This window comes from Xiphias gladius, chromosome 1 (genome assembly GCF_016859285.1).
Source record: "Xiphias gladius isolate SHS-SW01 ecotype Sanya breed wild chromosome 1, ASM1685928v1, whole genome shotgun sequence".
In the NCBI taxonomy this organism is placed as follows: domain Eukaryota; kingdom Metazoa; phylum Chordata; class Actinopteri; order Istiophoriformes; family Xiphiidae; genus Xiphias; species Xiphias gladius.
The window spans coordinates 8535738-8563399 of NC_053400.1; the positions used below are offsets into that span (position 1 = coordinate 8535738).

Genomic DNA, 27662 nt, shown 5'->3' on the forward strand with positions numbered 1-27662 from the left:
GTTTACTAAGTGGATATTTTACAGATCCCTAAAGGAAATTGGGCTGTGTCGCACAAACGTGCTCTTACATTGAGATTAGTTGTTGCTAAATATTTAAGCCCTGTAACTGCCAGGCGTAGCTTAACTGACAAAACTAACATAGCTTTGCTAATATAATATGATTCGTTTAGGAAGGAGAGTGAAAGAGACATATGGAATGTGGTTAATGCATCTGGCCTCACACTTTATCAAAGTTTTTAAATTACATTTTACAAAAATATACCTTACATCTTACAATTACAAAACATGATGTAAATAACATGAGCCTAAACTCCACTTAACGTTGGTTACGTTAGGATATTTCCCACTCACTCTAAATTGCACAAATACTACCAACTCTAATACCCATGTTCCTCCATGTTTGCAGATATAAATTAATGGTAGTCACACCTACGTTTAAAAAATGTTGGCAGTTAAGTTTAATATATCTTTATTTTTGGAAGTTATGCTATAGCTGGTGACTTCAGTGCAGTGACTTCCTGTTAACACTGATGATTGATTGGATCCATGTTTTTTACACATTACTGATCTTTACGAGTGGACACATTTCCAGTTTTAATGATGCAACTGTATTAAGTGAATCAGCAGTTTGAAACTAACTAGTAGACACTAAGATACTTAGGAAGGACTTTATACACTAACTAAGTGGTGGATTTATGAATAGCTGGTGCAGCCTAATCCTAATAAATAGTGAAATGTAAGGTCAAACAAATGGATGTTTTGATATCGAAGAATTCAAATTTAACTCAAACCGTGTATATGAAAGTTTTTGAAGCTTTTACTATTTGAGAGAGACCGAAGTGCTTGACAGCGTGACCAGTCGACGATGTGGTAAGAAGATAAACATGAACAGAGTTTGTCTACCCTACCAACCAGTTTGACGCTATAATTTAAAAGTCCTCTTTTATTCTTTAAATTAGAGCGATGAAGGTCACAGGTTTCATCAGACTAATGATAGATGACTTGAAGTGAACTACCTGGTTTTCACAGTTGATACCCACATTAAAGAGGCTGGTGTTATGTGGGTACTTGTGTAGATTCAAGGTACGTTTACTGTGTGTAGCGGAGCATCTAGTCACAGCATGTGTGGAGGATTTGTGTGTATGTGTCTTAGCAGAGGCCTGCACTTAGTTCCATGCGTGAAAGAGCAGCCTAAATGGCCTGTCAAAGGAACAGATAGCCTGTCCAAGCCCCTCGCTCTCTCTTTCCTCCCCCCTCTGGAGTAACGGCAGCCACAGTGCACAGCTCACAGCTGTTATCCCAGGATGGCAATCAATTCACAGATTTAAATTACCTCTGCCTCTCAGCTAATGTCCTCTATACCTGATCCCCCATCTGTCTATCTCTCTTCCCCTTCTCCTCTTCTTTTCTTTATTTCATGCTCCTCTTCTTTCCCACCAACACCCGCTCTTACTCCCTTGGCTTTTATCTCCCCTGACCTCCACTTTTTTTCCCTTCTCCTGTTAGTTTGCCTGGAGATCCCTTTGGTTACATTAATGATTCCTGTCTTCATTCTTTCTATTTATCCTTCTCTCCTTCCCAACTCCTCCTTCCTGCTTACAATGACTGTTGAACAAGCCTCTACCTTATTTGTCTCTGACACATTTTCCGTTATATTTACATCAAGAACTCCCTCTTTTATTGCCAAGGAAAAAGGCTCACAAGTAGTAGCTTTCCATGCCTGTGGTAATTAATAAAGTCTTGTTGAGCTGTAAAAAGGAGTATAACTGCCCTTTACACACACACACACACACACACACACACACACACACACACACACACACACACACACACACACACACACACACATAGGTCATACATAGGAGGAGATTTGTCATTTGCAGTGATGTATTACCTGTGGTGGAGGTCTCACTTCAGCTAACGAATTGCTCCCCCACATTGACCCGAATCATGCTTCAGTCAGGGCTGATGGATTGCATCTCCACTTCAGTGAACCCACGCATCTAGCAAGAAGTGACTTGCAATGTTTTAGCTCAGAGCACAAAACATTGGTTTGACTGTATCTCCTGTAACCAACAAATAGATTTACTTACGCACCAGTTAATGACACAGTAAACCAACTTGCACACATCAGTTTCTCATTTTTGTCTCCATGACACTGTGAGTAACGTGAATTTAATGGGTGGTCTGGACAGTTTAAGAGGTTATATCTTGCAGAGCCTGGTGAAGCAAAGAGTTAAGGCAGTCTTTATCTACACCTGATAGGAAATGTGAAGAATGGAATTTGAGATCTGACTGGGATTGAACTGTTTGGCGAGATATAGTGGTTTGGAGTCAATGTGCAGGCATTACTTTTTTCATAGATACTAGTTTAATTAGCCTATATGTAATGTGTATATAATCATACCCCTTTAAGAATGGGATTTAAATCTAGAGTAAAGCAATGAGTGCAGCATATAGACAATAAATGCTGAATTAAATGCATTTAAAACTTTATGTTTTTGATAATCTAATTATTGAATGCATATTTACACAGAGAAACAGAACTGTCTCTGACTTTAACAGTAATCTTTATGGAAATTTTATTTGTTCTGTTTATTTTCAGAGTACTTATACTGACTCCTCCCCTCCCTGCTTTTGATGGTTACTATGTTGGTTATGGAGAAAGTGAAACTTATTCTGCTGTTGCAAAGAATCAGATAAAACACAGACAGTTGGGTCAGATGAAAAGGATTTATGAAGTATCAGAGGGAGCAGAAGTTTAGTGAGGAACATGTAGTTTTCCCGGCCCCCTGTTTTGTAGCTGATAGCCTGTATGAAGTGACAGAACTTATTGTTTATTGTTTTGCAGATAAAATAAGTCTGACTAGGCAAAGTAAGTAAAAACTCCTGTTAGCTTTTGCAAGGCCTTTAGGTAAAAGAAAAGAAGTATATCAGCAAAATGTACTTAAAGTATCAAAAGTAAAAGCACTATTTCTGTAGAAAAATTGCCTTAGTGAGTGTTATATTATTATATACATCATTAATCAAAGCATTTACTGCTGCAGCCGGTTGAGGTAGAGCTCATTTTAAGTACTTTATAAACAATTAGGTAGTTTAATCTATACCAGCGAATTGTATTTTATAATCTTATCTTACTTGTCTTATCTCTTTTCACATAAAACCTTAATCTGAAAAGTAACCAGTAACTGTGGCAGATAAGTGTAGTGGAGTACAAAGTAAAGAGTTTATTTCTACATATAGTAGAGTTGAAGTATAAAGTAGCATTAAATGGAAATTAAATGAAATACACAAGAAAAGTACAAGCACCTCAAAACTGTACTCAGGAATAGTACCTGAGTACATGTACTTAGTTACATGCCACCACTAATCTGCTGCATCAGAGCACCTGTAGCCCCTGAACCTGCGTTCTATGGTCAGCAGTATCCTCTGCACTACAGTGTGGATAATCAAATCTTAGGAGTTTTTTCATGGAAGACAAAATGCCCTTTTCCACTGATGGAGATTACTGCTATCCTGTCCTATAACCATTAACTAGCCAGAGAGAGGATGTGACCTTGAATCAGAGCCTTTTTTTTATAGCTCTGTGTCCTATTGACCACCTGAGTTAGGAGACATGCATGACTTGATGCTTTTAATCACATTGGTTTCATGATCTCTGCATTGATTAGTTGCTCATTCCCTCATTTGTTTTTAAGACAAATGAAGGAATAAGATTCACTTCAGTCCCTGTGTGGTGTCCCTCTAAACTTTCCATCTTAAGGCGGCCTCCAATTTCCTCCCTTTCAAACTGTTTCACTCTCTCTGTCATCTATCTCTGCTTTCATTGGTATGCAGTTGTATTCAAACAGTCATGTACAGATGCAGCTGGATGAAGCACACTGCCACTGCCACTCAGATGAAATACTTACTCAGAAAAGAAATATGTTCCTCTGGATGGAGGTAGGAAACAAAAGCTGTTGGAATAATGTAGAATCCAAACGAGAAAAAAATCCCATGCAAAGCAGTAGATGGAGGAATCATTGGGTTGTTTTTTTTCAGTGTCAACAGATAACCCAGGTAATCTCCATGCTTGTTGCCTGCTTTGCCTCCTGCGTCTAGCCAAAACATTTTGCCTCTTGCACTGTAGCATAGAGCGCCAACCCTTGAAAAACAAACCAGTCAACTCTATTTCACTGCTCTCACGCCTTTGTCCTTACCAGAACAACTTGATCGTGTGGAGGAGGGCATGAACAAGGTGAACGCAGACCTGAAGGAGGCCGAGAAAGATTTAAAAGATATAGGACAATGCTGTGGTCTGATATGCCCATGTATTAAAAAGTAGGTACCGGCAAGGAGCCCCGCGCTCTTGCCTGGTGGTGGTGGTGGTGATGTCTGATGTCTCTCTTGTCACAGTCAATGTCTTTTTTTGTCTCTTCTCCTTTGTTTCCCCTCTCTACTCCCCTCCCTTCCTTCCAACCGCAACTTCTTCCTCCTCTCTTTTCTTCTCATGTGCTTTCGTACTTTTGCTGGGAAAAATGACAATGTGTTGGTAATCAGAACAACTGGAGCGCATCGAGGAGGGGATGGACCAAATCAATAAGGACATGAATAAGGATTTGAAAAGAAAAAGAATTTGACAGTTCAATGTGGTCTATGTTCATGTCCCTGTAACAAGTATGTGTGTCCCTGTAACAAGTAGGTGTTGCCTGTGTCGCCTGACTGCATGTGTTTCAGTGCCTGCCTACCTGCTTCTCTATCCGTCCGCCTGCATCTGGTGTATAGAGCATGGTGACCTGTGGTGTGAGCAGTCAGGCCCATAGTCACAATAACAGACTCTCTGAACAGGCACCAGCACTGAGTGCGTGTGTGGGTGTGTTTGCGTAAGTTGAGACTGAGTGAGTGAAACATTGCGTACGTGCGCGCATGAACAACACACATGTGCACAACAGGTCCGATTTTATCCAGGTCCATTTTATTTGCACTCCAGCCTCCTTGGCTGTTGTCCTCAAAAGCCCTTCATTCCACATTGGATGAGAGATTCTCTTCCAGCAGGTAGCAGCATCAGCAGGGATCTGGCCACAGATCCCATCATCCCCCGACACCCCACCCTGACACCCTGCAGAGTGATGCATCACGCTGCGTACAAAGTCCAACCGAAGAATAAATCAACTAGCTGCCTTCTGTACTAAATTTCCAATTTTGTAGGCAACTATTAATGTTGGTGTTTTTCATGTTTTACATGAATAATTGATTACATGGTCTCATAGAGTGCATTCAAAGAAAGGAATCTCATTTTGAATGAAATGTTTCATCAAGGCTCTCGGTTCCTGGAATTTAGGAGATCCAAAGCATTCTGCTAAAATATTCAAAAACTACCTTCTATTTTAATCAAGTACATGGCATTACAGTAGATTACACAACTGGTACTTGCAGCCAGGCAATCTGATGGGTCATTCAGATCAGAAACCTATCCTTAAAGTTATAGTTTAGCATTTTGGAAATATCTTAATTTGCTTTTTTTGCAGAGAGTTGGATGAGAAGATTGATGCCAGTCTCAGGTCTGTGTGGTCAATATGTAGGTGGGACTGGCAGACGATTAGTTTAGCACATAGACTGGCAATGGGGGAAGCGGGTAGCTTGGCTCTATCCAAAGCCAGCTGAATCCAACTACCATCACCTTGAAAGCTCATTTCATTTTTTTGTTTAACATGTATGAAAACCAAATCTGTTGGCCAACACTTGTGTTTTTTTACGAATTCAACAAGATATATACATGTATAAGATGAGTTAATTAGTGAGCTTTACATGTGCTGTTAGATGGATTTTTTTTTTTTTTTTTTTACCTTTGAACAGCGCCAGGCTAGCTGTTTCCCTCTGTTTCCAGTCTTTGTGATAAGCTAAGCTAACTGTCTGCTGGTGGTAGCTTCATACTGAGTGCACAGACATAAGAGTGGTATCTTCTCATTAAACTCTACACTAGAAAGCAGTATTTCCCAAAATGTCAAACTGTTCCTTCAAGTATAATTTTTGGGTCCTAGTTCTTAGTTGCAATGAATGATTGATTTTTTATTCTTCAATGTATAATATTTTCTATACCTTTTTCACACAGTACACAGTGGTTAAATTGCAAGCGAGCCTTAATATAGTTCAGGGTATTCTCTGCACTGTAATTACAGATGTGAAGGTGATGCAACATGTTATTTCAGGACTTATTAACAGTCCAGTACAGTGAATTCATTATCAAATACATACAGTAAAGATACATTTTAAAGAAATGAGAGCTACTAAAATATCTAACTTAGTCTTTAACACACCAACTGTGCCATACGCACCTCAGATAACTGGTAAACTAAAGAAGCCTCAGTTGGCCCTTCCCTCTCCTCCCTCAGGACTGTCCTACAAAATAAAATATCATGCATGAGTTAGGCAAACTTTTTTATAAGCACACTCTACATAGGGTAATACCATTTTAACGTTAAAGCTCTTAAATCCTGTACCTGTATTTTGAAATCTTTGACATGAAAATGGATTAATGCCAGTTTTGCCAAGCTCCTGTGTGATCTGTTCTCTGGCCCTCCACAGCCAAACTATGGCCACTGAGTCATGTCTGAGCATTACCTCTATACTCTGGGACCAATACATGTACTGTGTACAGTTGTCTATCTCAGAGCTATAGAAAACACAAGTGGCTGACAAAAACCAAGAAATAAATGGCTACATTGGTTATTTTGTGTTGGGTTCGCAGCAACATATTCCTCTGTTGGTACTCTGGGAATGAATTAGGTGATGTCTTAATGATTTACTAGATGCAGTACATGGAATACACTAGAGCTAAAGTCAGGTGTTAGTATAAAATGTTGTTTTTTGTCTTCTGGAGGAAAGGCTTAAACAGAACCAAAAAAAATATTTTTTCTATGCTAGATCTGACCTAGAATGGTAAATTTTAGTACTTCTTTTTCTTTGCCTTCACTGTGTATTACTACATTTTTAAAAAAACATTTTGGAGTTTAAATACAGTACATCAGCAGACATTTAACAACAGATCATTCCTTTCTCCAAAACAGGGCTGAACAGGATCTTGACAATAGCACTAATCTGCTTTATTTACATCACAGCAGTCATTTTGTAGGAGTTGGTGTCAGTTTTTTTTTAAAGATAGTCTCAACCTGATCTTGGATTGAGTTTTTTTTTTTCTGTTTGAAGGTATACTAGGGGTTTGCTGCCTCCATTTGGACCATTTTGGTCCTGCTGCCACATGTGATCGTTTTGGGTTCAGATCTTGTCTATTCTATAGCTCTCTGGTCCTCCCTGTCATGAACCACTTGTTATGTAATCCTGTGGTTATGTCATGTGTTTCATCTGATCTAGACTTTTTATATGGCAGCCCTGGGTCAAATAGCATAAGAAAAATAATTCTTGCTTGTTGTTATAAACTGTCTGGAGCACCTGATGGCTGTGATTTACCGCCTCAAGACAGCAATGTTGAATACGCTAGTTTTCTTTAATTGAAAAATGAACCAAATAAACTTATAAATAGCCATTGTGTTGTCCTCAGTGGTGACTTCCACCCATGGGGTACTCCAAGCATAATAAAAACAAATGCTAAGAATTACATTTGACTATTTGATTGTATACAGTGTATCATCCTACAGATCTATCCATCCAGATGAAATGAAGGGCTGATCACAGCTACTGTGTAACTTAGTCTTCCATGCAAAATGATCACCGTTCACTTTGGTTTTTTTTTTTTTTTTTTTTTGGTTGGTTTTCCAACAATGGATCTAACTGTTTGGTTTTCTTTTAATAGATACAGCATGTATCTGAGCCTGTTCCTCTTTAAATGTTTTCCCTTCCCGTGTCATGTACTATGTTTCTGCCTCGCATCTCCTCTCACTCTGCATGTTTATATGTATGTGTGTGTGTGTGTCTCCTCTTTCTGGAGTCTGGTTACTGTGTTCTGTATTTGTGCTCTTCTGTATGTGCTTGTGGGAGAGTGTTTTCTAAGTCTTACTGACTTTCTAACACAAGCCACATGTGAGCTTACTCGGATTCAATTGATCTGCATGTTAGATCAATTATTCACTAACAAACTACAAATGCATGTATGTGCCTTTTATCATACATGGCATGTTGCTTCTAGTCGGATAATTGGCTTGAAACCACATTATACAATGCATTCTAAACATATATTCATGTATATGTTTTAATAGTAAATCGCTAGAAAACTTGCACTGACATAGACATGTATATACACATTCACACTCCAGTGCGCACACACAAACACACACACACACACACACACACACACACACACACACACACACACACACACACACACACAAACACAGACAGTGTTAAACACAGTGGCCGACATACACTTACATGCACACCCACAGTGCATCTACTCTCAGTTACATCCACAAGCAAGTAAACAAGTGCACACGCATCAATAATAGACAAACAAATACATCTGTACACACACACACACACACACACACAAATACGCAATATAACAGTTCCTCTGGCCCTGACTGAAATGTGTGTGTGGTAGGATTAAGGGCGGGGGCCAGGCCTGGGGAGGGAACCAGGACGGAGTGGTGAACAGCCAGCCAGGGGCTCGAGTGGTGGACGAGCGTGAACAGATGGCCATCAGTGGGGGCTTCATCCGCAGGTAAGTGTACTGTATCTATGTATGTAGGTGTTGGTCTGTGTGTGCCCCTCTGTGTGCATGTAGCTGGCGTACTTGCTTGTTTCTGTGTTGTGTGCATAGGTGCTTGTGTATGGTGTGTGTTTGTGTGTATTCTAGTTTGAGATACTGTCAACATCCATAATTGAATAATGTTATATGAGACTTATCCTGGAATATAGTAACATTTCAGTATCATTATGGACAATATGTAAGTCAGTTACCTTTATTTTCATACTGTTTGCTGCTGGAACAATGCGGTTTCCCCTTGGGAAGCGATCAAAATTTACCTCAATCTACTGCAATTTTTATAAGCTTAGAGACTGAAGTAATGCCCAGAGACACATTCAGCTCAGTCCGCAAGAATAAGTAGACAGGGTTCAATAAAGCAATGTAGTTGTTACATGTTAAGAAAAAAAAAGTCAACATTGGAGCAAGGAATTCGGACATAACTGATGTTATTCCCCTAGGTTCCAACCTTTTCCGTACGTGACCCTCAAAATATAGCAGTGTTGAATAAATGTTCAAAACCTAAAGAGGTAAAACTATCAACGTATCCAATGCTATTTCCCTGTGCTTACTGTACTATACAATTATGTGGGGCTTGTTCTTTCAAGCACAATCCAACAGGTCACAAGAGTAGCTACCGCACCTTTGGCCAATGATGAATGCCACTTCCTTTTCCCTTGTGCTCCAGGGTAACAAATGATGCCCGGGAGAATGAGATGGATGAGAACCTGGAGCAGGTGGGCGGCATCATTGGCAATCTGCGTCACATGGCCCTGGACATGGGCCAGGAGATTGACACCCAGAACCGCCAGATTGATAGGATCATGGAGAAGGTACTGCACAATGAGCGATACATGTATACTACTGCGCATACCAGCGTTTAATTGGTTGGAGAGTTTGCAGTATTTTTAGAGAATCGCATGACTCTGATGTAGTTGTTGTTACTAGGCAACAACCTCTCCTAGTTGTTGGAGTAGCAAAGTAAAATTTAGTCCAAAGGTGGACAAAGATAGTGCCGACAGAGTTTTTACACTTGCAAGTGTGATGCTTTAAAATATTGGCAATATGTGACAACAATCTAATACAATGTGAGGATCAAGGCGAAAATGCAAATACAATTTTGTTGTATTTATATATTTGTATTTATGAAACTAGACAATTAAGAAGATGCAAACTGCACCAGATTTTCAAGACTGGTGTGTGAAATAATCTTGGCCTATTTACAGTATATTATTACTAGGAGAAGGTATAAAAAAGCTATGGGGGCAAAGACTGTGGCCAGATTTATACATTTAGTTAAATTCGGAACCTGTAGTCCAACAATGTATTGTCAGAATTGTTGGTAAAGTAAGTAAATGAAAGGCAACAAACCAGAAAAAAATTAGCTGATATACAGTCCACAGTATAGCATTTAGCTCATATTCAGCATGGATTACATGCTTAGCATTAGGCTATGTAACAGCAGATGTAGCTGTGCTGATTTTGAGCAGATTAAGCCTGGGTTTGACACACTACTGTAAAAAGTCTGATTTACATGCTAATGGACAAAATCTGGGTGCTAAACATTCTTTGTCCATTAGTTCAGTATGTATGTCTTTATTAAAGTTCCCCACCATTTAGCACTGGTTGTACCACTTTTCCGGACCGACTGTTACCTGAGCTGTGTAAGAACCAGTCGTTTTTTTCCCCTTTCAGGCTGATTCCAACAAGACCAGGATTGACGAGGCCAACCAGCGTGCTACAAAGATGCTGGGCAGTGGCTAAACTGCAGTGAAAAGTGCTTTCATCCCTGTTTAACTCCAGGCACCCTTAAAATAACAACAGCAACCAAACCCAGCCCGGCCCCCGAACAGCAACGGCACCCACTTCCTACGCTCAACAGCAAGCGCTGCAAAATCATGCTTTTATTGTGATACTTGTAGAAGTTTGCTTACATGCACATATCAAACATTCCTCCACCACACCTCTCATTCCTGCCCATCACTTCCCTCAGTCCCTCCCTCCCCTTATTGTCAGTGTTGTTCTGTGTTGTCGCTCTTTTGATTTTGTTAAGAAATAATAGTTCTGTTACACAACATCCTCTCAGGCTCTCTTCACACTGTACACAGTGCTTCTTTAATGGCTTCATTGATTTAGACCCCTTGTCCTGTTTTCTTCGTCACTCTTTTTTTAAAGTCTGCGTATAATATAAACTATATTTACACCTTGTTCAAAGATGTCCTTCCCCCATGTCAATATTTTGGTGTTGTCCATGTAAGACACACTGTGTATTCATCAGTTAAGATGTTGTGATGCTACATGACAAGGCCACAGTGAATATCCATCAGTATAGAGAACGTACAGCCCAAACAGCTTGTAACCAAGGCCACTGTTTACATACAATTATTTATTGTAGATGTGGAACCACTCAGATCTTAATAACGTAGTAGACCATGGATACTCAGTTAACTACTGGTTGGTGAGCCATTTGGATGAAACTATGAACTTGTTGGTCAGGACTGTTAGTGCAGCAGTATTTTACAAACTCTATTAATCTAGCAGTATTAAAAGAATTTGATGCCATAGATTGTATAGTATATACCTTTTCCTCAGGGAGCTAAATCTAACCATTCAAAAGCGAGGGTTGAATTTTGAATTGATCCGCTGTAATTCATAAAAACTATACTTCATATTTGTATTATAAGGCTCAGTGTACGTGTGAAAAATTGCATCTGTATGTCGTCTGAACAGCACTATCGGCGGGACTCTTGTTTAACCATCAGACAAACATTGGGCATTAATCTTAACAGCTAACATTGTAATTGATCATGAAAGGAGGCGGAGCTTTGCTAGAGGTCGTAGTTCAACAGCAACCAATCCAACTGTTGGACAGAGTTACAGGAGGTTGAACAACTTCTTCACATACCAGGCCAGACCGCTTTACCCATGAATCAACCCTAGCAGTATGAAGTAGTGCATTAAGTGTGTTATGCATGTCCATCCACTGCTAGAAGACACAGAATACTTAAATTATCCAGGCAAAAATATCCAAACATGGCCACCGCATGCTACATATGTAGGCCACACAGAGGAGAGGCCAATATTTATCTGCAATAGTGCCAGTCTTTTTGTTTCATGTCTCTTTACCTTTCCAGACTGTGACCATCACTGTAAAATAATACCTTGGAAAATGCCAATAAAACCATCATAAACGTAGATCCAAACTGAGCTTCCTTTGTATTTTTATTGCACTGGAACGCTGAGAGAGTTAATATTGTGAGAGAAATGCTTGCAGTCATGGTGCAATACTTTGCTTAATATCAAAAGTGTTAGCAGGATTACTTTATTTTGGACTGAAATGACAACTGAACACCTAAACTGACCAGTTGCACTCAGGAACGTCTCCAGATTATTTATTCTGTACATACTGTAGATACCATTATCTAAAATGATATGCAATGACTGCAACAGGACAATTGGCTTCAGATGCCCCAAAATCAGTGCCTTTACAATATAACAACTTTTCTTGTGACCTGGAAGGACCGTGTGACAGAGTGCTTGGTTCAGAAATAAGACATAAAGCCTATACTGGTCAAGTGAATGTAATTTTTTACCTATACGTTCAAGTGTATTGATCAAGTAAACAGAAGGTGAAGATCTTTCAAAGCGCATACACTGGGGCCATGAAGCATTTTCTTTTATATTATGAGAACAGTAAAATCTTCCCAGACACTCAAAAATCTTGTGTTACCTCAATAAAAGAGTTTTTATGCTGCAGAATATCCCATCTGTACTCAATACTAATCCCCCGTTATGTTGCATTTCCTCATTTCTATCAGAGGTGATTGATTTCTCTCACGTGTTGAAACAGTAAATTCCTTCACTGACCATCCTCCACGCAGAGTCACGTGACCTACAGCTTTACATAAGGAAAATGAGATGTTACAAATTTTATTCAACTCGTGAAGACTTTTTTGTAGGTCATGTTACTATGCTAATGACTTAACAACTCACAAGGGAACATAAATGGAAAATAATGCTATTGTGTATTCACCCCATTCGAAATGTGTTCTCTCCCGCCCTGTTCCACCCGGAGGTCAGAGGTCAGAAAGCTTATCCTAACTACTGAGTTTTAAGGTGCTCTGAACCTGGAACTAAAGGCCTAAAATATGCGATGTCAGTGTAGCGCTGGCGTGTAGCGGGAGTGGAAGAGAAACAAGACAGATAGAGGGAGAAAGACAGGCAGAGACAGAAGGAAAGATGTGAAGCAGCACATTACACTAATGGATGTCTACTGTGGTGCCCTGGGCTTAGGGCGGATTAGAGTTTACCACGTCACCAAGAACACTCACACACTCACACACACACACACACACACACACACACACACACACACACACACAAAGTTGAATCAACAACAGATACACATCCCAGCATAATCCGCTATACCTTGGTTACATCCATTACGCCGTCCCTGTACACGTGTGTCGTGTGCGTGCACGTACACAAAGCAAAATCAGTAGGATGGTTGTTATCATCCAGCGTCATCGAGATTAAATAATCTTACATACAGTATGTACATGGTACATGTCGTGTTTTGAAACGGAATTTGTACGTTCTTCTGGTCCTCACGTGCGCTTGTTATAAAAAATGATTTGCACTGGACCAATAGGTCCAACAAACGTGCTTTGCCGCTCACTGAGCGCTGAGCCTATTTTCGGACCGAGAGCTCCCTCTGCTGGCATTGCACGCCTACCTCCTACAGTCTCTGACTTCACCTGGGCAACGAGGCTGAGGGGGGGGGGGTCCACCAATTTTCCCTGTCAGGTTCAGTGGACTCATCAGGAAGAGTACTGTAAGGCTTTTTGAAAAACCGTCTTCGGCGGCTCTGGAGGAGCTCTCTCATGTTTGAGAAAACTGTCGCGGTTTCGACTTGAGACTTCAGATTTTGTAAGAGAAAGCCTGCGTCGCAAACTGGGTGTGTAGAGGCCGAAGGATGCGGTGGTTTATCAGTCAGGGCTTAAGGGTGTAATGAACGACGCTATCAAGTTGCATTACAGGAAGTGTGACTCATACTAACACCGGAAAGTCAGTATGTTTTGGTCTCCGCTGCCTCGAATTAGACCAGTCTTTTTTTTTTTTTTTTTTTTTCTAAAGTGAATTCCAAAATCCACTTAACGGGAATAGATGAGACTCGGTCTACAGTTTGACAACAAGTCAAAATTTTAAATTAAATTCCTTTTTTCTTAAAAAAAAAATGTATTTGTTCTATGCTTTAAATCTCAGAGTACGCGTTACATTATCCAGCTGAAAAAACGGAGGTGTTCTAAAACTTTTGACCGTTAGTGTATGAATACATGTATTTACTGTACGTGAACTATATTTTTCTGTACGTGTGATTGGGATATTCATGTAAATACGCTGTCGTGGGGCTACTGCTGAATTGAGTGAGGGACGTAGCGGTAAATAGACGCGTTAAGGAACAACTCCTGAAACAACAAAATATTTTAAATTATCTTTATGATATTATATTTCTGACGGAGATAATCTGTCAAAAACGAAACAATCACTCGCTCGCTGACTGTACATGTCAAGAAACGGACCTATCAGCAGCTCCGACGTAGAGGGAGTCGGCGATTTCCCCCTGTCACGTGACTCTCGTCGCCCTCATTGTGTGTGTCCGTCCGGAGTCTCCCTCTTTAGCACACGGACAGTTAGCATCCGCTGCGGTACAATGTTCCGAGCCGTGTTCCGACTGTCAGCCACAGGGGCCCGGAGTCTGGCTCGGTCGCGACCCTGCGACTCAGGTAGGACGGTCTGCTTTACACCTGCCGTGAAATTAAATAACATCTGTAACAAAGATGACTAAACTAAGCTTGCCCGGCTAGCTGCCTAGCTTAGCTATTGCTGTCTGTAAGTGTGTAAAAGCTAACGCAGGGTGACATTGAATTACTTTCATGAGTAGCTATCCTTGTGAACTTGAAATGAATATTTTCTTCAACCTCCCTCTTGATGAGAGTATTTTAACTGAGGAGGCGCGAAATGAATTTTAGCAAAAAAGCCACGACCTTGTGATGACCCTCCTTAGTTAGTTCACGAGTGTCATTGTCCGCAGTTTTTACGCAGCTTCAATCAACACGTTGTAATGGCTAACTCGGACCATATAAAATATAGGATTTTATTTGCCATATATATAAATTACCGTGGAAGATTGAAATGATTTAGTCTGTGGCGTTTTTCATTGCTGTCATTCTCCCATACTAAATGCTCTGAACTGCCCTTGTTGGGTCATCAGTCGTTAGCGTGCAGTATATGGGTAACTATGCAGACTAGGTTACACATCAGCCTACCAAGGGCACAATCAACCCTTGGTAGTGCCAGTGTGATATGTTGAGGAGATGACGTCAAATGCACTTTGAGTGTTCTGTACAGGGGAAAAAAAATGGAGTTGGAGTTATGTCAGTCCCTATTTATATTTTATGGTGGGATATCATGCTATTATACTATTGTTGTGTGAGATAAATTATGGTCGTTTACAGACCTACAACACGAACCACCCTGATGTTAAGGCAGTGTAGCTAAAATGTTGCTGTGCAGCCTGATTTTAATTTAGTATTGTGCAATTGTCCACAGAGACACACACTGTGCTCCATATTTAATAGAGGTGTTCCCCCTTTTTGTGATAGATCATTGAGTGAGGAATTGTACAGTGTGCACTTTTAGTTTTAAATTGTCATTGTTGTACCGTACGCCTGTATAACGGGCCTACAGTAATGTCTTTTCCTTTTGTAAGAAAAGTAACATAAGATGTTAGTAGGAATTAGTTATACTGTTAAGTCATACTCCGTGCCAAGTTTTGTGTACAACATGACTCGAAAGCTTTTCAAGTACTTTGGTTTTGCCAGCTTGATCCATCCATTTGATGTGAGATTATCACAGTCAAATGTAGAAAATTTAAAATTACTGCGGGTTCATGTCATCTCACTGTCACAAATTTCAAAGTCATTATCCCTGCTTTATATCTTGCTTATTCACTCTGTCTTTTTTTAGCAAAAGTTTTATACTTCACTCAAAATTTTCACTTTTTAGGTTCGGCATTTAGCCTCAACTTTTTTAGTACAGAGTGAAGCGTCTAGCAGCAAGTATCAAAGACCATTAAGTACTAAAAAATGTCATTGAATTTCTTGTCATAGTTGTAATCGTATTTACTTATCCTTACATTAGATATTTACAGGTCTGAATTACAGTGTAGCCAGTTCTAGACTATATTTTATTTGAGCAAGGTCTACTACTTGTAGACAAGAAATTAGGCTTTTTGGTGGTTTCAGGATTCTTACTAAAACCCAGGTAACTACATATTGACAGTAGTATATCAAATTTTCAATTTTCATACTTCCTTAATGATAGTCAAACTTATTACAGCATTTATACTCTGTCATCTAAAACAGTTGTATTTTTAAATTATTTAATTATTTTTAATAACTTTATAATCACATTTGACCATATTTATAACCCTATATATAAATAATAATAATGTAGAATAAATAGTTAATAAAAAAGTCTCTATATTTGCCTCATGTTTTTCAGCTCCGTTGGCCTCCAGGTGCTACTCCCATGGCAAGGTGGAGACAGACGAAGAGTTTGATGCCCGTTGGGTCACTTACTTTAGCAAGCCTGACATAGATGCCTGGGAGCTGAGGAAAGGTGACTGTGTTCCCAGCTGACGCTTATGATGTTCTGATGACGTGTCCATTTATCATTTCCTTAGTTTGGTCATTGTTACGGTTCCAGTTTCCGATATCAATTTGTTCATCATATTACTGCTTCTATGAAATAATGGGGCTTTTTCCAATAATTTCGACCTAAAGGCATGAACACCCTGATTGGGTATGACCTGGTACCTGAGCCCAAGATCCTGGATTCGGCACTAAGAGCTTGTCGGAGACTGAATGACCTGGCCAGTGCCATTCGCATCCTTGAGGCTGTCAAGGTGAGTGACACTCCCTTTATAGGTTCACTAAGGATCTGCCAAAACCTTTTCACCAAACGTAGTTTCACTGGAGAGGTGTAACTCCTGACAGTTCCACCACCAGAGCTTCAAGGAGAACAACTTGCCAAAGGAAAGGAGAGGAAAAAAAGGATAATAGTGAAAACAATTAAAATGTGACACCCTTAGAGACAAATGAATCACTAGTTTAGATTGTCTGAAACTACTAATTACTCAGCTGCTCTCATTCAAGCTTGCAAGTACTGCCTGTGACAAAATGCTCCTCATTTGTTGTTGAATTTTTTTTTTTGTGTTTTTCAGGACAAAGCAGGTCCCCGCAAAGACATCTATCCCTACCTGATCCAGGAGCTCAAGCCCACCCTTACAGAACTTGGCATCTCAACACCAGAAGAGCTGGGCATTGACAAGTTATAGACTGTCAAGGTGAGATTGCACTATACCATACTGCTGCATGTACAGTGGTATGAAAAAGTTTGGGTACCCCTGGTCAAAATTTCTGTTACTGTGATTATATAAGCAAGTTAAAGATCAATTAATTTCCAAAAGACACAATGTGAAAAATGACACGTTTCTTTAATATTTTAAGTAAGATTAGTTTTTTATTTCCATCTTTTATAGTATTAAAATAACAAAAAAAAAAAAAAAAAAGGCAAAAAAAAGTTTGGGCACCCTGCACGGTAGAGACACTTAGTAATACCGCCTTTGGCAAGTATCACAGCTTGTGAAACCAGTGAAATGTTCCCCGTGCCACCTGCTGCAATTCAAGCCCAAAGCATGATCAATCCACCGCTGTGCTTAACAGTTGGAGAAGTGTGCTTTTCATGAAATTCCAGCCTTTTTTCTCCAAACATACCTGTACTTATTGTGGCCAAAAAATTCTATTTGAACTTCATCAGTCCATAGGACTTGTTTCCAAAATGCATCAGGCTTTTATGATGTTCCTTTGCAAACTTCTGACGCTGAATTTTGTTGTGAGGACACAGGAAAGGTTTTCTTCTGGTTACTCTTACAGGAAGGTCATACTCGTGCAAGCATCCTTGCACAGTAGAACAGTGCACCACCACTCCAGGGTCTCCTAAATATGCCCAAAGGCCTTTTGCAGTCAAACGGGGGTTATGATTTGCTTTTCCAGCAATGCTATGAGCAGACAAAGTTTTCCTTGTCCTCCAGACCTGTACTTGACCTCCATTGCCGGACCTGAAAACACTTTGCTGTCTTCTTGTAGCTTTCTCCTGCTTTGTCGGGACACAAAGCCGAATGTTGGGACAAGGTTTAACGAGTCAGAGTATTTTTAAAGCTTTGATTACGCATCAACTGGCCTGTACCTAACAATGACTGTGAACAAGCCATAGCCCTAACAAGCTACTTAAGGTCTGAGACCTTGGTAAAAGTTATCTGAGAGCATTTAAATGGTGGTTCTTTGCTTTATTCACTCTAAAATTGTACATAACAGAACCAATACACTAATCTTGCTTCGTCTTTAACTTTTTGCCTTTTGAAGATCAGTTCATCTTTTACTCACTTAACTATTCACAGTAACAGTAATTTTGACCAGAGGTGCCCAGACTTTTCAATGCCACTGTACTTGGGAAAGGGATTGTGGCCTTAGAAAGATGATTGCTTCAGCCAGTAGTACCGATGCTGTCGAGTGCTGCTTCAAACCCTGTATGTGTATGTTGCCCTACCTTATGAACGTACAGTAGATCAAGAGTTATATTGCATATTACTTGCTTGCAGCTGAAAAGATCTTTTATTCCTCTGTCCTCAGGTCATTTGATGTATAAAGAGATGAGCTCTCCTGATTCTCCCCTGTCAAAAATGTCTATATTGTTGATTAAATCCATGCTGTCCTGTGGTGTACAAAATGGTGGACCTAATAAAGAAAACCAATAACTGAAGAATGTGTGTTAGTTTTTGTCCCTTCCTGGTAAATCATTGGATATTCTTAAATCTATACCTGACATTTTTTACAGATTGAATTATTGATGGCTGTGTTAAATGTAATGCTTCTTCACTTGCATGGCTTACTAGGCTACTTAAATGGAAGAGAGCCATGTTAATGTCATGAGTTACACCTTCGCTTTTCCTGCTGTGACAAGTCTGCTGTGAAAAAAGATGTTATATATATGCAGGTGGGTTAAAGACTATAAGCAAACCGTGGCCAATTAAACTCAGCTTCAGGAACTAAAAATGGTGAACTGCTGTAATGGATGCTCACACTGTGATTACCAAAATGTCAACCAGCGTTGCAGATTTTGGTCAGTGGTTATATTATCCTAGTTCAATAACATTTAATAAATGAAACACATTTTTTCAAAAAGGAGTCAGTACTGTATAAGATCCAAAGTCTCAAAACCAACAGTCAGGCTCACGGAATGCAGTCCATTTCTTTTTGGTCAGGCTGGCCTAGAAATAATTAACATAATTCATTGAATATAGAAAAGCACAGCTCTTGCTGCTTATAGCACCTGTTGTCACTTTGTAAACTTAGTAAAATACACTCTACCACTCTTCTGCACTGTGGCTTTCAGTGGGTGTCTTTTTTTTCTTTTTCTTTTTTTTTCCGACCATGGAAGAATTGCGTAAATACGTTTAAATTGTGGTTGACAGGATACTAGATTTGAATATGATTTCATGAATTTTTTATATCCCTCAATCACGTTATTTTGTTATTTATCAGTTTTTGGACCCCCCCCCAAAAAAAAAAAAAAAAAAAAACTTACAATACATTATAACACAATAAATGTTCATCATTTATATTTACATATTTTTTGGTTTATTATTCAGATAACTTTATGTTGTTGAATTGGAACTAATAATGATATGTAATTAGTCAGCAAAATGAAGACGGAGAACTTGTCTTAACACAAAACAAAAACTATGTTTGAATTATGTGGCTCCCTGAATACAGCACTTACAGTACTTAGAAGCACATTGTTACGTGTTCACGGCGCAGGGTTTTATTTTGAAAGCTTCGCCCGGAAGTGATATGAGACCTGTCAGTCAGTTATAGCTTAATAGCATAGCTGGCTAACAGAAGTGCCCACCTGCTCCCGAGGAAAACATCAGAGTCGCTTGCCGGCGGCACACCTGTCATCATGGTTTTGTTGTGGTGTAAATTGTGACGACTAACGCCACGATGATGAACGACATCATAGAGGAACCGGAGAAGGACACACTGCTGGAAGTGGCAGAGCCACAAGTTTTATCGGTAATGTCAGCTAACGTTAACGCTAGTCCGGCTAACGCTAGCTTGTAAATAGAGACTGGGAGGCTAGCTAACTAATTAGCCTAGTCTGTAATTTTGACAGTTCTTGAGGTGAGACATGGCCACAAAATTATTTTCGAGAGGGTAAACCTTCCGTCATTGCGAAGTTTGACTGTAAACGACATCGAGTGGCATGCTTAAAAAGCTTAAAAACACATTCAATTGACTGTCTCTTTCTCGAAACCGAAGGGATTGTTGGGAAAATTTTGGAGGAGTTTTCGATTTTCAAAATTTTATGTGGCTGGTGAAATTATGGTGTCTACCACTGGAGACAGAGTTAAGCAGACTTAGATCAAAAATCGTTACAAGAGACGTCCTGTACATCAACTAATTTCTTTAATGAAGGTTATGATGAAAACACATTGGAGTTGATTTTAAACAGCCCTAAAACTTTGCCATGATGTCATTTAGTTATCATTTTATTGTTTTGTCATTTCCTTGGCTGCCATACATGAATGTGAGTTACAGACTTCTCTCTTATTTCTGCAAACGTAGGGACCCAGCAGTGGCACAAGACCTAAGACTGCTGATGGAGGCATCAGGCCTGTGGAGAAAAGAGGACCTTATATCATGTCCAGAGCTCCAGCCATCCACCTCAAACTACGTAAGCATTTGCTTGACTCATCATAACTGATGATGTTAACGGGTCATTATTATGCTGGTCTGTAGGACAGCGGTCCTGTCATAATTGTTGTTTTTATGAGTTCAGCTCTGTTTAATAATGTTGTATGCAGCACAAAATTGAGTATTGAGTGTGCAGCTAGCAGGACAGCAGAGCCCGAGTGATATGACACTGAAGGGCTCAGACGCCCTCAGTTTCAGTCTGTGTCTACGGAAAAGCAGTCTGTGTAGTCAACTTTTCATAAAGTTGTTCCCTGCCTGCTTCCATCATATCCTGATATATTTGTGTTATGTGGATCAGAGTGTGCTGCATAACTGTAAGCTGTCAAGGTCTCTGAAACAAAAAATGTCTGCATTACACTCCCGACCGACTACCGACTCTGATTTCAATATTCACGTGGCATCTACAGAGAACAGACTTTCCACACAGAGAGGAGGTGATGTTGGGTTTTGTGCAGGGGAAATCACCGCAGTGTGAATCTGTCATTTCAGTTCCGAGAGTCGCATTGCATAAGAAACATGACATATTTCACAGACTCCTTTGTCTCTGTTTTAAATTTGTTCACACTCAGTAAATGGGAAAGCTAACATGTAGTGGAACTGAGTTTATCCTCTGGATTCCTGAAACATTACTGACTTTTGGTATCTCATTTCTTTGGAGCTACCTGTTAAACCCAACTTGAACAAATACCCTTTATGTGCATTGAGTAAGCATATCAACAAGACTAGGTCAAAACTTAGTGTATGGCTGGACCACCCTTTATGTGTTTGCTTCTCCTACTCGCTTTGCTCATATATACAGTAATTTACAGCCGAATTCCCAATAAAGCTGTTCTCATTTAAATGTTTTTCTGTTCCTGTTGTCAGACAACGGAACAAGTACGAAATAGTAACTGAAACGTGGCCCATTGAGACTACACGTTAAGCAGCAAGCTGCTGCTCTGCTCTGCTAAAATCCTGATTTTATAACTGTGACGTCGTCTGACACAAGCACCGTACACATAAGTTAAAGACAACGGCTGTATTTACTTATCACTCAGAGAGAAAAAGTTAGAAGCTGATTCAAGTCTATGCAGCATCTATGTACGGTCAATTGAATGAGACGCATAGAGAGGCGTGCCTGCGGAAAGAAAGCACGACCTCGCGCTCGCAGGGCAATACTGGCGACTCTCGTCCATGGAAAGTAGCTAAGTTTTGTCCAAAAAGTTGCTGAAGGGGTCTGAGAAATCGGTAAGTCAAGCGACGAAGGCGCCAAGCTGGCAACGCTGCCTGTAAATGCCCCCCTGATGATGAAATAGAAACTGTTTGCGCCATTTCATTTTAAAAGAGCAAAATGATAGGACAGCTGGCATTAACACTTCAGCAGGTGTGGAAATATATAATGATAATGTCTAGTTGACATGAACAAGCTTCTTCAAAGGTATTGATTGGATATTTAGTGTGGATGTATTATGCAGTACAGTGAAAACTGACGTCATGCCCATATTATTGTCTCAATCTGCAAGTTAATGTCTTGAATCCACCCAATAACTGCTAAAGGAAACTACAAAACATCATTATAAATTTAGTTTTGGTATTTAACCATCATAACATGGTAATTTTAAAACTTTACAAAGAAGAAATTTGTCTCCTTGTTGACGGTATGTGTAGGAAGTATCATAAAGATCAAATCCTACACTGAGCTGAGAGTTTGTTTGTTTTTTGTTTTTTGTTTTTTATCCTAGATCACCTTTCAGTGATATTCTTTGGTGAGATTGTTACATTGTTGTTAAATAAGGCCCTAGGTAGGGTTTTATTTAAACCTATACAGAATGGCATGATTGGGATGGGTCCCATAAATTTGGAAATCTGTTTTTGAGGTTATGAAATCTGTAAACTGTGCATTGTAACAAATAATCGATACGAATGATTGTCCCAGCCAGTTCTCAGATTTGAGTTCTCGATGTTTGTGTAATGGCAAGATATGGTGTTATTAGCACAATAAATGTCTTATGTGACCTTTGACTTGACCATTATCCAGTCAGTCCTACTCAGCACAAAAAAATGTCTCTTATTCTAATAATTCATAGAGAAACACAGGGAGATGGCGAGGAAAGCGCTGAAGAAGAAAGCTCTGTCACCAGGACCTCCAGTGATGCATCAGCCCAGACAAGGAGTCAAGAGGTGAGGAGAGGAGGCATGATGAGGAAAGAGGAAGCTGCTTTTTGTGATGCCAGTGTAATGCCGGAAAAAGTTTTGACATTTTCTGTTTCTCGTTTTAGGACGGTGAAGTATAACAAGGGCTACGCTGCTTTGAGTCAGCATGCTGAGGACACTTTGGTTGCACTGGACTCAGACAGGTAAGGTTACACCAAGTATACAGGTGACAGGGTTGTTGAATTCCTACTATAAGCAGTAAACTGAGCACTGAAAAACTTACTCACAGTCTACTGTTACCATTAGAAAGTGGTCGTATTTAGAACCTGTACTCTCTGTATTGGTCTCCCATGATGTTAATCTCAAATTATTGTATTTGACCATAAAATTATCCTCTAAAATGATTATTTGGCCTTCTTGTACAGATGTCGCGCAGTTGAGAGAGAACACGCACAAGTTCATCAGTGTATCGCAAAATTTTTTCCATTAGAAAATCTTTTTCTATTTTCATTTGTCCATCTAAAGAATGTTTGGGAGAAGCAAAGTGTATAAAGACTTTTATGTGTGGAATCGGGTGTAATTACAAACTAAAGAGTCACCTGTAATTCCTAGGTTTAACTCACCATTTTAAATTGTACCTTTTTAAAAACGTGGTGGCATTTACCAGTTCAAGTCAGAATTTTGACATTTTCCCCACTCTAGTGTCCCGAAACATGTTTCCAGTCGACACATATAAATTGTTTTCATCAGAATGACAGAATCTATCCTACTTGTCTTTACAGTGATGAAGAGATCGATTTTGAGCAGTATTCCTCAGGATACTCTTCAGCTGAGGTGAGTTAGCCCCATGGGACATTCTTCAGATACTCTCTGAATCTCAGTTACCACACAGTGGAAAATGACTACAGCTGTGTGGGTGTGCATTTGTTCTTTGGCCATCCATACACGTTCAAAAATAATTACTGTTATTATCAACCTGGGTTTTTTATTCTTCCATTTTGTCCTTTCATCTTTGTGACCTCTGTGCAATCTGTCACTAACACACTGGTTCGGCTTGTCAAACCGCAGACACACAATTGGAAGTGTAACTTTGAAACGCTTGCCCTTCAACTCGCGAAACCTTCACAGTGCATATATTTAGTACCCATGAAGAAAATAAAAACTGTCTGCACGATAAAAAAATGGTAGATTATTTGAGAGGTTTTTGTAAGATATTAGTACCACCACATTATGCACAAATAGGTAAGGGGTTAAAAGGAACCAGTTTATCTCAAAGTTATCATAAGTACAACTGCTATGAGTACATCAAACAGTTAGAACTGGGGCCAGATCTTAGTTGTGCTTGCATGCATTCATACATATTATAGGAACAGTAAATACTGAGTGCCTGTGCATGAATACATTTGAGAGCAAAGGAAGTTTTTCAGTTTTTACCTTACCATTCTTGTTTTTCAGTGACACAAACTGAGCCTCTGGCTATTTTCTGAACACAAATATGTAGCCAGAGCTGATTACACCACCTTTTAGCAAAACTTAAATTCAGTTTTACCTGTTTTCTCACATTGTTATTGAACAGCTATAGAATTTTCATAATACCTAATAAATAGTTCATGAGGAAGTTCATGAGGAAGCACATGGGGACTGTCCCCATGTATTTATATATTTGGAGGAGGTGGGTTTAGGATATGGAATAAGTAAATCAAAAATATTTAATACCCTTTTTAAACATGATTTTTAATTGCTAACAGTAACTAAAAGAGGACTAGTGGTACTGGCAACCTAACTTGAACCAAAAAGACAGTTGGATTAATTCATGTCCATTGACAGGGAGTTTTTTTCTTTGTCTGGCTACTCAAGTACCTTTTTAACTAAGTTTGGTTCATACCAACAGAGATATGTAATCATGGGGTATGAAAACATCACTATAAATAGATTAACCTCTGTGATGAATGTGTGTTACTGAGGTCCTTTTCTTTGTTCTCCAGGTCCATCCTGATTTAAGCAGGCAGCTGCTTCAAGACGGCTACCGTCTGGACGAGATCCCTGATGACGAGGACCTGGACCTGATTCCACCCAAAGCCATGGGCTCCTCTGTGTGCTGCTGCTCCGAGGGCCCATCATGCTCCATGCAGTGAGGCTGGTGCCGTGACTCAAACCTTACAATGGCTTGGCTCCAGTTCCAATTGCTGACTTTAGTCACTGGTGCCTAAGGCCTTCTTTCTAACCCAGCTCCACTGCTGCGCTGCCTGAGGACTTCAAGCCCAGAAGCCAAACTCCTGTTCATGCAGGACTGCATGAACCGTGATCGCTCGACCCAAGAGAAAGCGCTGATGGACGTAAGAACAAGCCTTATCCACTGTGACCCCAAAGCTTGACCTATATTTTTATTTTCCTTTTTATAGATCTACAGGAAATACTAACTATGCCACAGCTTCAAATTGAGCGGGAGGGTAATTCATCATTTGGGATGTGTTACTGTCTTTTCCTCTATGGTGAACAGGTCTGCAGGCCTCTAAGCCCAACATGCATACAAGTATGGTGTATTGTGTTTTAATGTTCCTGTTCTTTGGTGAATTTGACTAACTGCTATATGAAGACACCTCACATAGACCATTTACATTCCCTGACTACTGTTGCATTAACTGGCTGTTTTTTTGTTTTGGTTTATTTTTTCTTTACTGTATCAGTCCTCAAAAATTATGAGTTTTATTCCAAAATGAGATGGCCATCATTTAGGGAAAATGAGACATTATTGTTATTATTTGAACAGAAATAACATCTTAAAGAATATGTTTTTCTAAATTAAGCAGAGCATTGGATTGAAATGGGACACGTAGTGAAACTACTTAGTTTCTTAATGGGTCATGTATAATGATAATTATTTTTTCAGCAAGTTCTGATATCTCAAAGACCTTAAGAGAAGTATAGAAGATAATCCAGGGCCAGGATTATCTTCTGCTGGTTCCATATGTTCTGCTTTTCATCTGAGAATACAAGGAACTCAATACGTTTAACAAATTGGCACTGAGCAAACATACCACCATATACATGCTACATACCAAGAAGGACTCACTCAATCACTGCCTACAGAGAGATTTTCTGACAAAATTAGATATCCACTGTTAGAAAGAATAATACCTACACTTGCCACATTTTTCGCAACAGTATACTGCACAAAATGTAAGCAGATGAGTTACTGACGTGCTTTGATAGAACCATTGATATTTGATTAGATTGGACTTTACATTTCATTCTAGAAACCAAAATCTGCTATATTTAAAAATGCTGCTACAAAAAGATTGTACGCCTGAAAACAAAATACATTACAGATTCCCATATAAATCATTTTGTCATCTTAAGACATTTGTTTATGTGGTTAGATTTGTATATGTTTAAATCCTATTTATTTTTTTCTTTAATTGATGTGCTTTAGAAAACAATTTGGCATGGATAGGAAGTTTTTGTTTGTTTGTTTTTTTTTTTTGCCAGGATTGATATGTAGCATTTTGGATTCAAACCTTATCCAGGATGTGAAGTAACTCTTAAAAAAGGATGTGTCATCTTTAACACCTCACAGTGTGTGTGGATGGCACATCATTTACATTATTTTATTTATTTATTTTTTATGTATTTGATGGGACACTAAAAAAAGAGTTGTTACATGTTAAAGACAGTAGACCAGATTTGAATTAGAATTGTAGTAAATGGCTACCACTATTAGCTGTTAATCTTTTGAGATGTAAAACTATATTTACACACATCAGTTCATATTCTTTTCGATTTGTGTTATTGTGTGTCTGTTTTTGTTTCTTACACAATATACACATGGATGTGCTGAAACTGGCAATCTTTAATATATATAAAATTTATAATATAAAAACTTATCTGTTCACTCACGTTACTGTTCCGGGTCATATTTTACTATTAATTATAGGTGTTTATTTTGAAACTGAATTAACAAAAAATGGTCAATATCAGAGCAAAGTGACAGTACTCACTTTCTCAGGAGATTTTTTTTATATGTGTGAGTGCACAACTAGAAAGTAATTTGCCTTTCACATATATTTGTAAAATAAAAAAAGTTTGAAAACTGCACAACTGATTAAGTGCATAGAGGTTTTAAGTCAGGATAAATGTGTGGCCACTGTTTTACTTAACCTGTAGACCACACAGTTTTTTATGCTGTGATGTTGGTTGTTACAAGGCGATACTCAGTCATATAAATAAATGGTGTAGGAGACCACTTGACCACCATAAAGAGGTTGAGGACTGGAAAGAAGGACATTTTTTGCTAGAAAAAGTGGGAACCTTGATTCGTACACTACAGAGTTGGGATCAATTCACAAACTCAAAAGTGGATTTTGTTCAAGCTTCTGCAATGAAAACGCCAGGTGTTGAAAATGTTACAATATTAACAGGAGCAATGTACACTATCTCCTCCCAGCACTCCATGGTTGTAATGCGGGCGGTTTGGGAATAAAAGCTGATTCTACTCTACACTAAGTGTGAGTCACTTGATACAAGTGTGAGCTAAATGCTCTAAATGTAACAGCTGATTTTAAAGTATATCAACCCAGGCACTGGATCTGCACGTTGGTTTTATGTACATAAGTATTGCACTTAACACCAGTGGTCAGTAGCAAGTACACTTGACTCACCTGTACTATGCAACTATTGGGACAATATAGTGTTATTGAGTGCTAAATGCAATAACTGCAAGTGTTATTTTATGATGGCAAACACTAATCCTTTTTGATTGTACGGTGTATTGGTTTACATTATTAAATAAAACTCAGTTATCTATGCTTTCAAGTGTATGATTATGATAATTATTAAGAATTATTTTCTGTAATGCACGTGTAAAGAGGTCGCATGTGAATGAAGCTTTTCCATCATTAACTCCAAGCCAGGGACGTTTTGTTTTCACCCGTGTCTGTCTGTCTGCGGGAGTACGCAAAAAAGTACTGAACCGA

The 27662-nt window shown here is 39.2% G+C and overlaps 3 protein-coding genes across 3 annotated transcripts in view; all 3 read left to right on the plus strand.

Moving 5' to 3' along the window:
* LOC120795979 (synaptosomal-associated protein 25-B-like) overlaps positions 1-11872 on the plus strand; it is a 38892-nt gene extending 27020 nt beyond the window's left edge. The window contains exons 5-8 of the mRNA XM_040138287.1: positions 4203-4320; positions 8534-8653; positions 9366-9510; positions 10373-11872. Of these exons, the coding sequence (XP_039994221.1) occupies positions 4203-4320; positions 8534-8653; positions 9366-9510; positions 10373-10441 (452 nt within the window). The 3' untranslated portion in view covers positions 10442-11872. The remainder of the gene's footprint in view (positions 1-4202; positions 4321-8533; positions 8654-9365; positions 9511-10372) is intronic.
* A 2445-nt stretch (positions 11873-14317) lies between these two features.
* On the plus strand, positions 14318-18562 carry LOC120800213 (cytochrome c oxidase subunit 5A, mitochondrial-like). The gene is made up of 5 exons (XM_040146556.1): positions 14318-14463; positions 16244-16360; positions 16525-16646; positions 16965-17087; positions 18433-18562. The coding sequence occupies exons 1-4, from the start codon at positions 14391-14393 to the stop codon at positions 17076-17078; spliced, it is 426 nt and encodes a 141-aa protein (XP_040002490.1). The 5' UTR covers positions 14318-14390; the 3' UTR covers positions 17079-17087; positions 18433-18562.
* Positions 18563-19646: 1084 nt separating this feature from the next.
* fam219b (family with sequence similarity 219 member B) lies at positions 19647-27186 on the plus strand. The gene is made up of 6 exons (XM_040138430.1): positions 19647-19875; positions 20428-20536; positions 22623-22716; positions 22815-22892; positions 23472-23523; positions 24675-27186. Exons 1-6 carry the CDS (start codon positions 19804-19806, stop codon positions 24822-24824), a joined length of 555 nt encoding a protein of 184 aa, XP_039994364.1. The 5' UTR covers positions 19647-19803; the 3' UTR covers positions 24825-27186.
* Positions 27187-27662: the final 476 nt, after the last annotated feature.

Coding starts and splice junctions, on each gene's coding strand:
- LOC120800213 (XM_040146556.1), top strand. CDS start 14,391: ATGTTCCGAGCCGTGTTCCGACTGTCAGCCACAGGGGCCCGGAGTCTG. Junction 14,464..16,243: donor GTCGCGACCCTGCGACTCAG/GTAGGACGGTCT, acceptor CATGTTTTTCAG/CTCCGTTGGCCTCCAGGTGC. Junction 16,647..16,964: donor GCATCCTTGAGGCTGTCAAG/GTGAGTGACACT, acceptor TGTGTTTTTCAG/GACAAAGCAGGTCCCCGCAA.
- fam219b (XM_040138430.1), top strand. CDS start 19,804: ATGATGAACGACATCATAGAGGAACCGGAGAAGGACACACTGCTGGAA. Junction 20,537..22,622: donor AGCCATCCACCTCAAACTAC/GTAAGCATTTGC, acceptor AATAATTCATAG/AGAAACACAGGGAGATGGCG. Junction 22,717..22,814: donor CCCAGACAAGGAGTCAAGAG/GTGAGGAGAGGA, acceptor TTCTCGTTTTAG/GACGGTGAAGTATAACAAGG.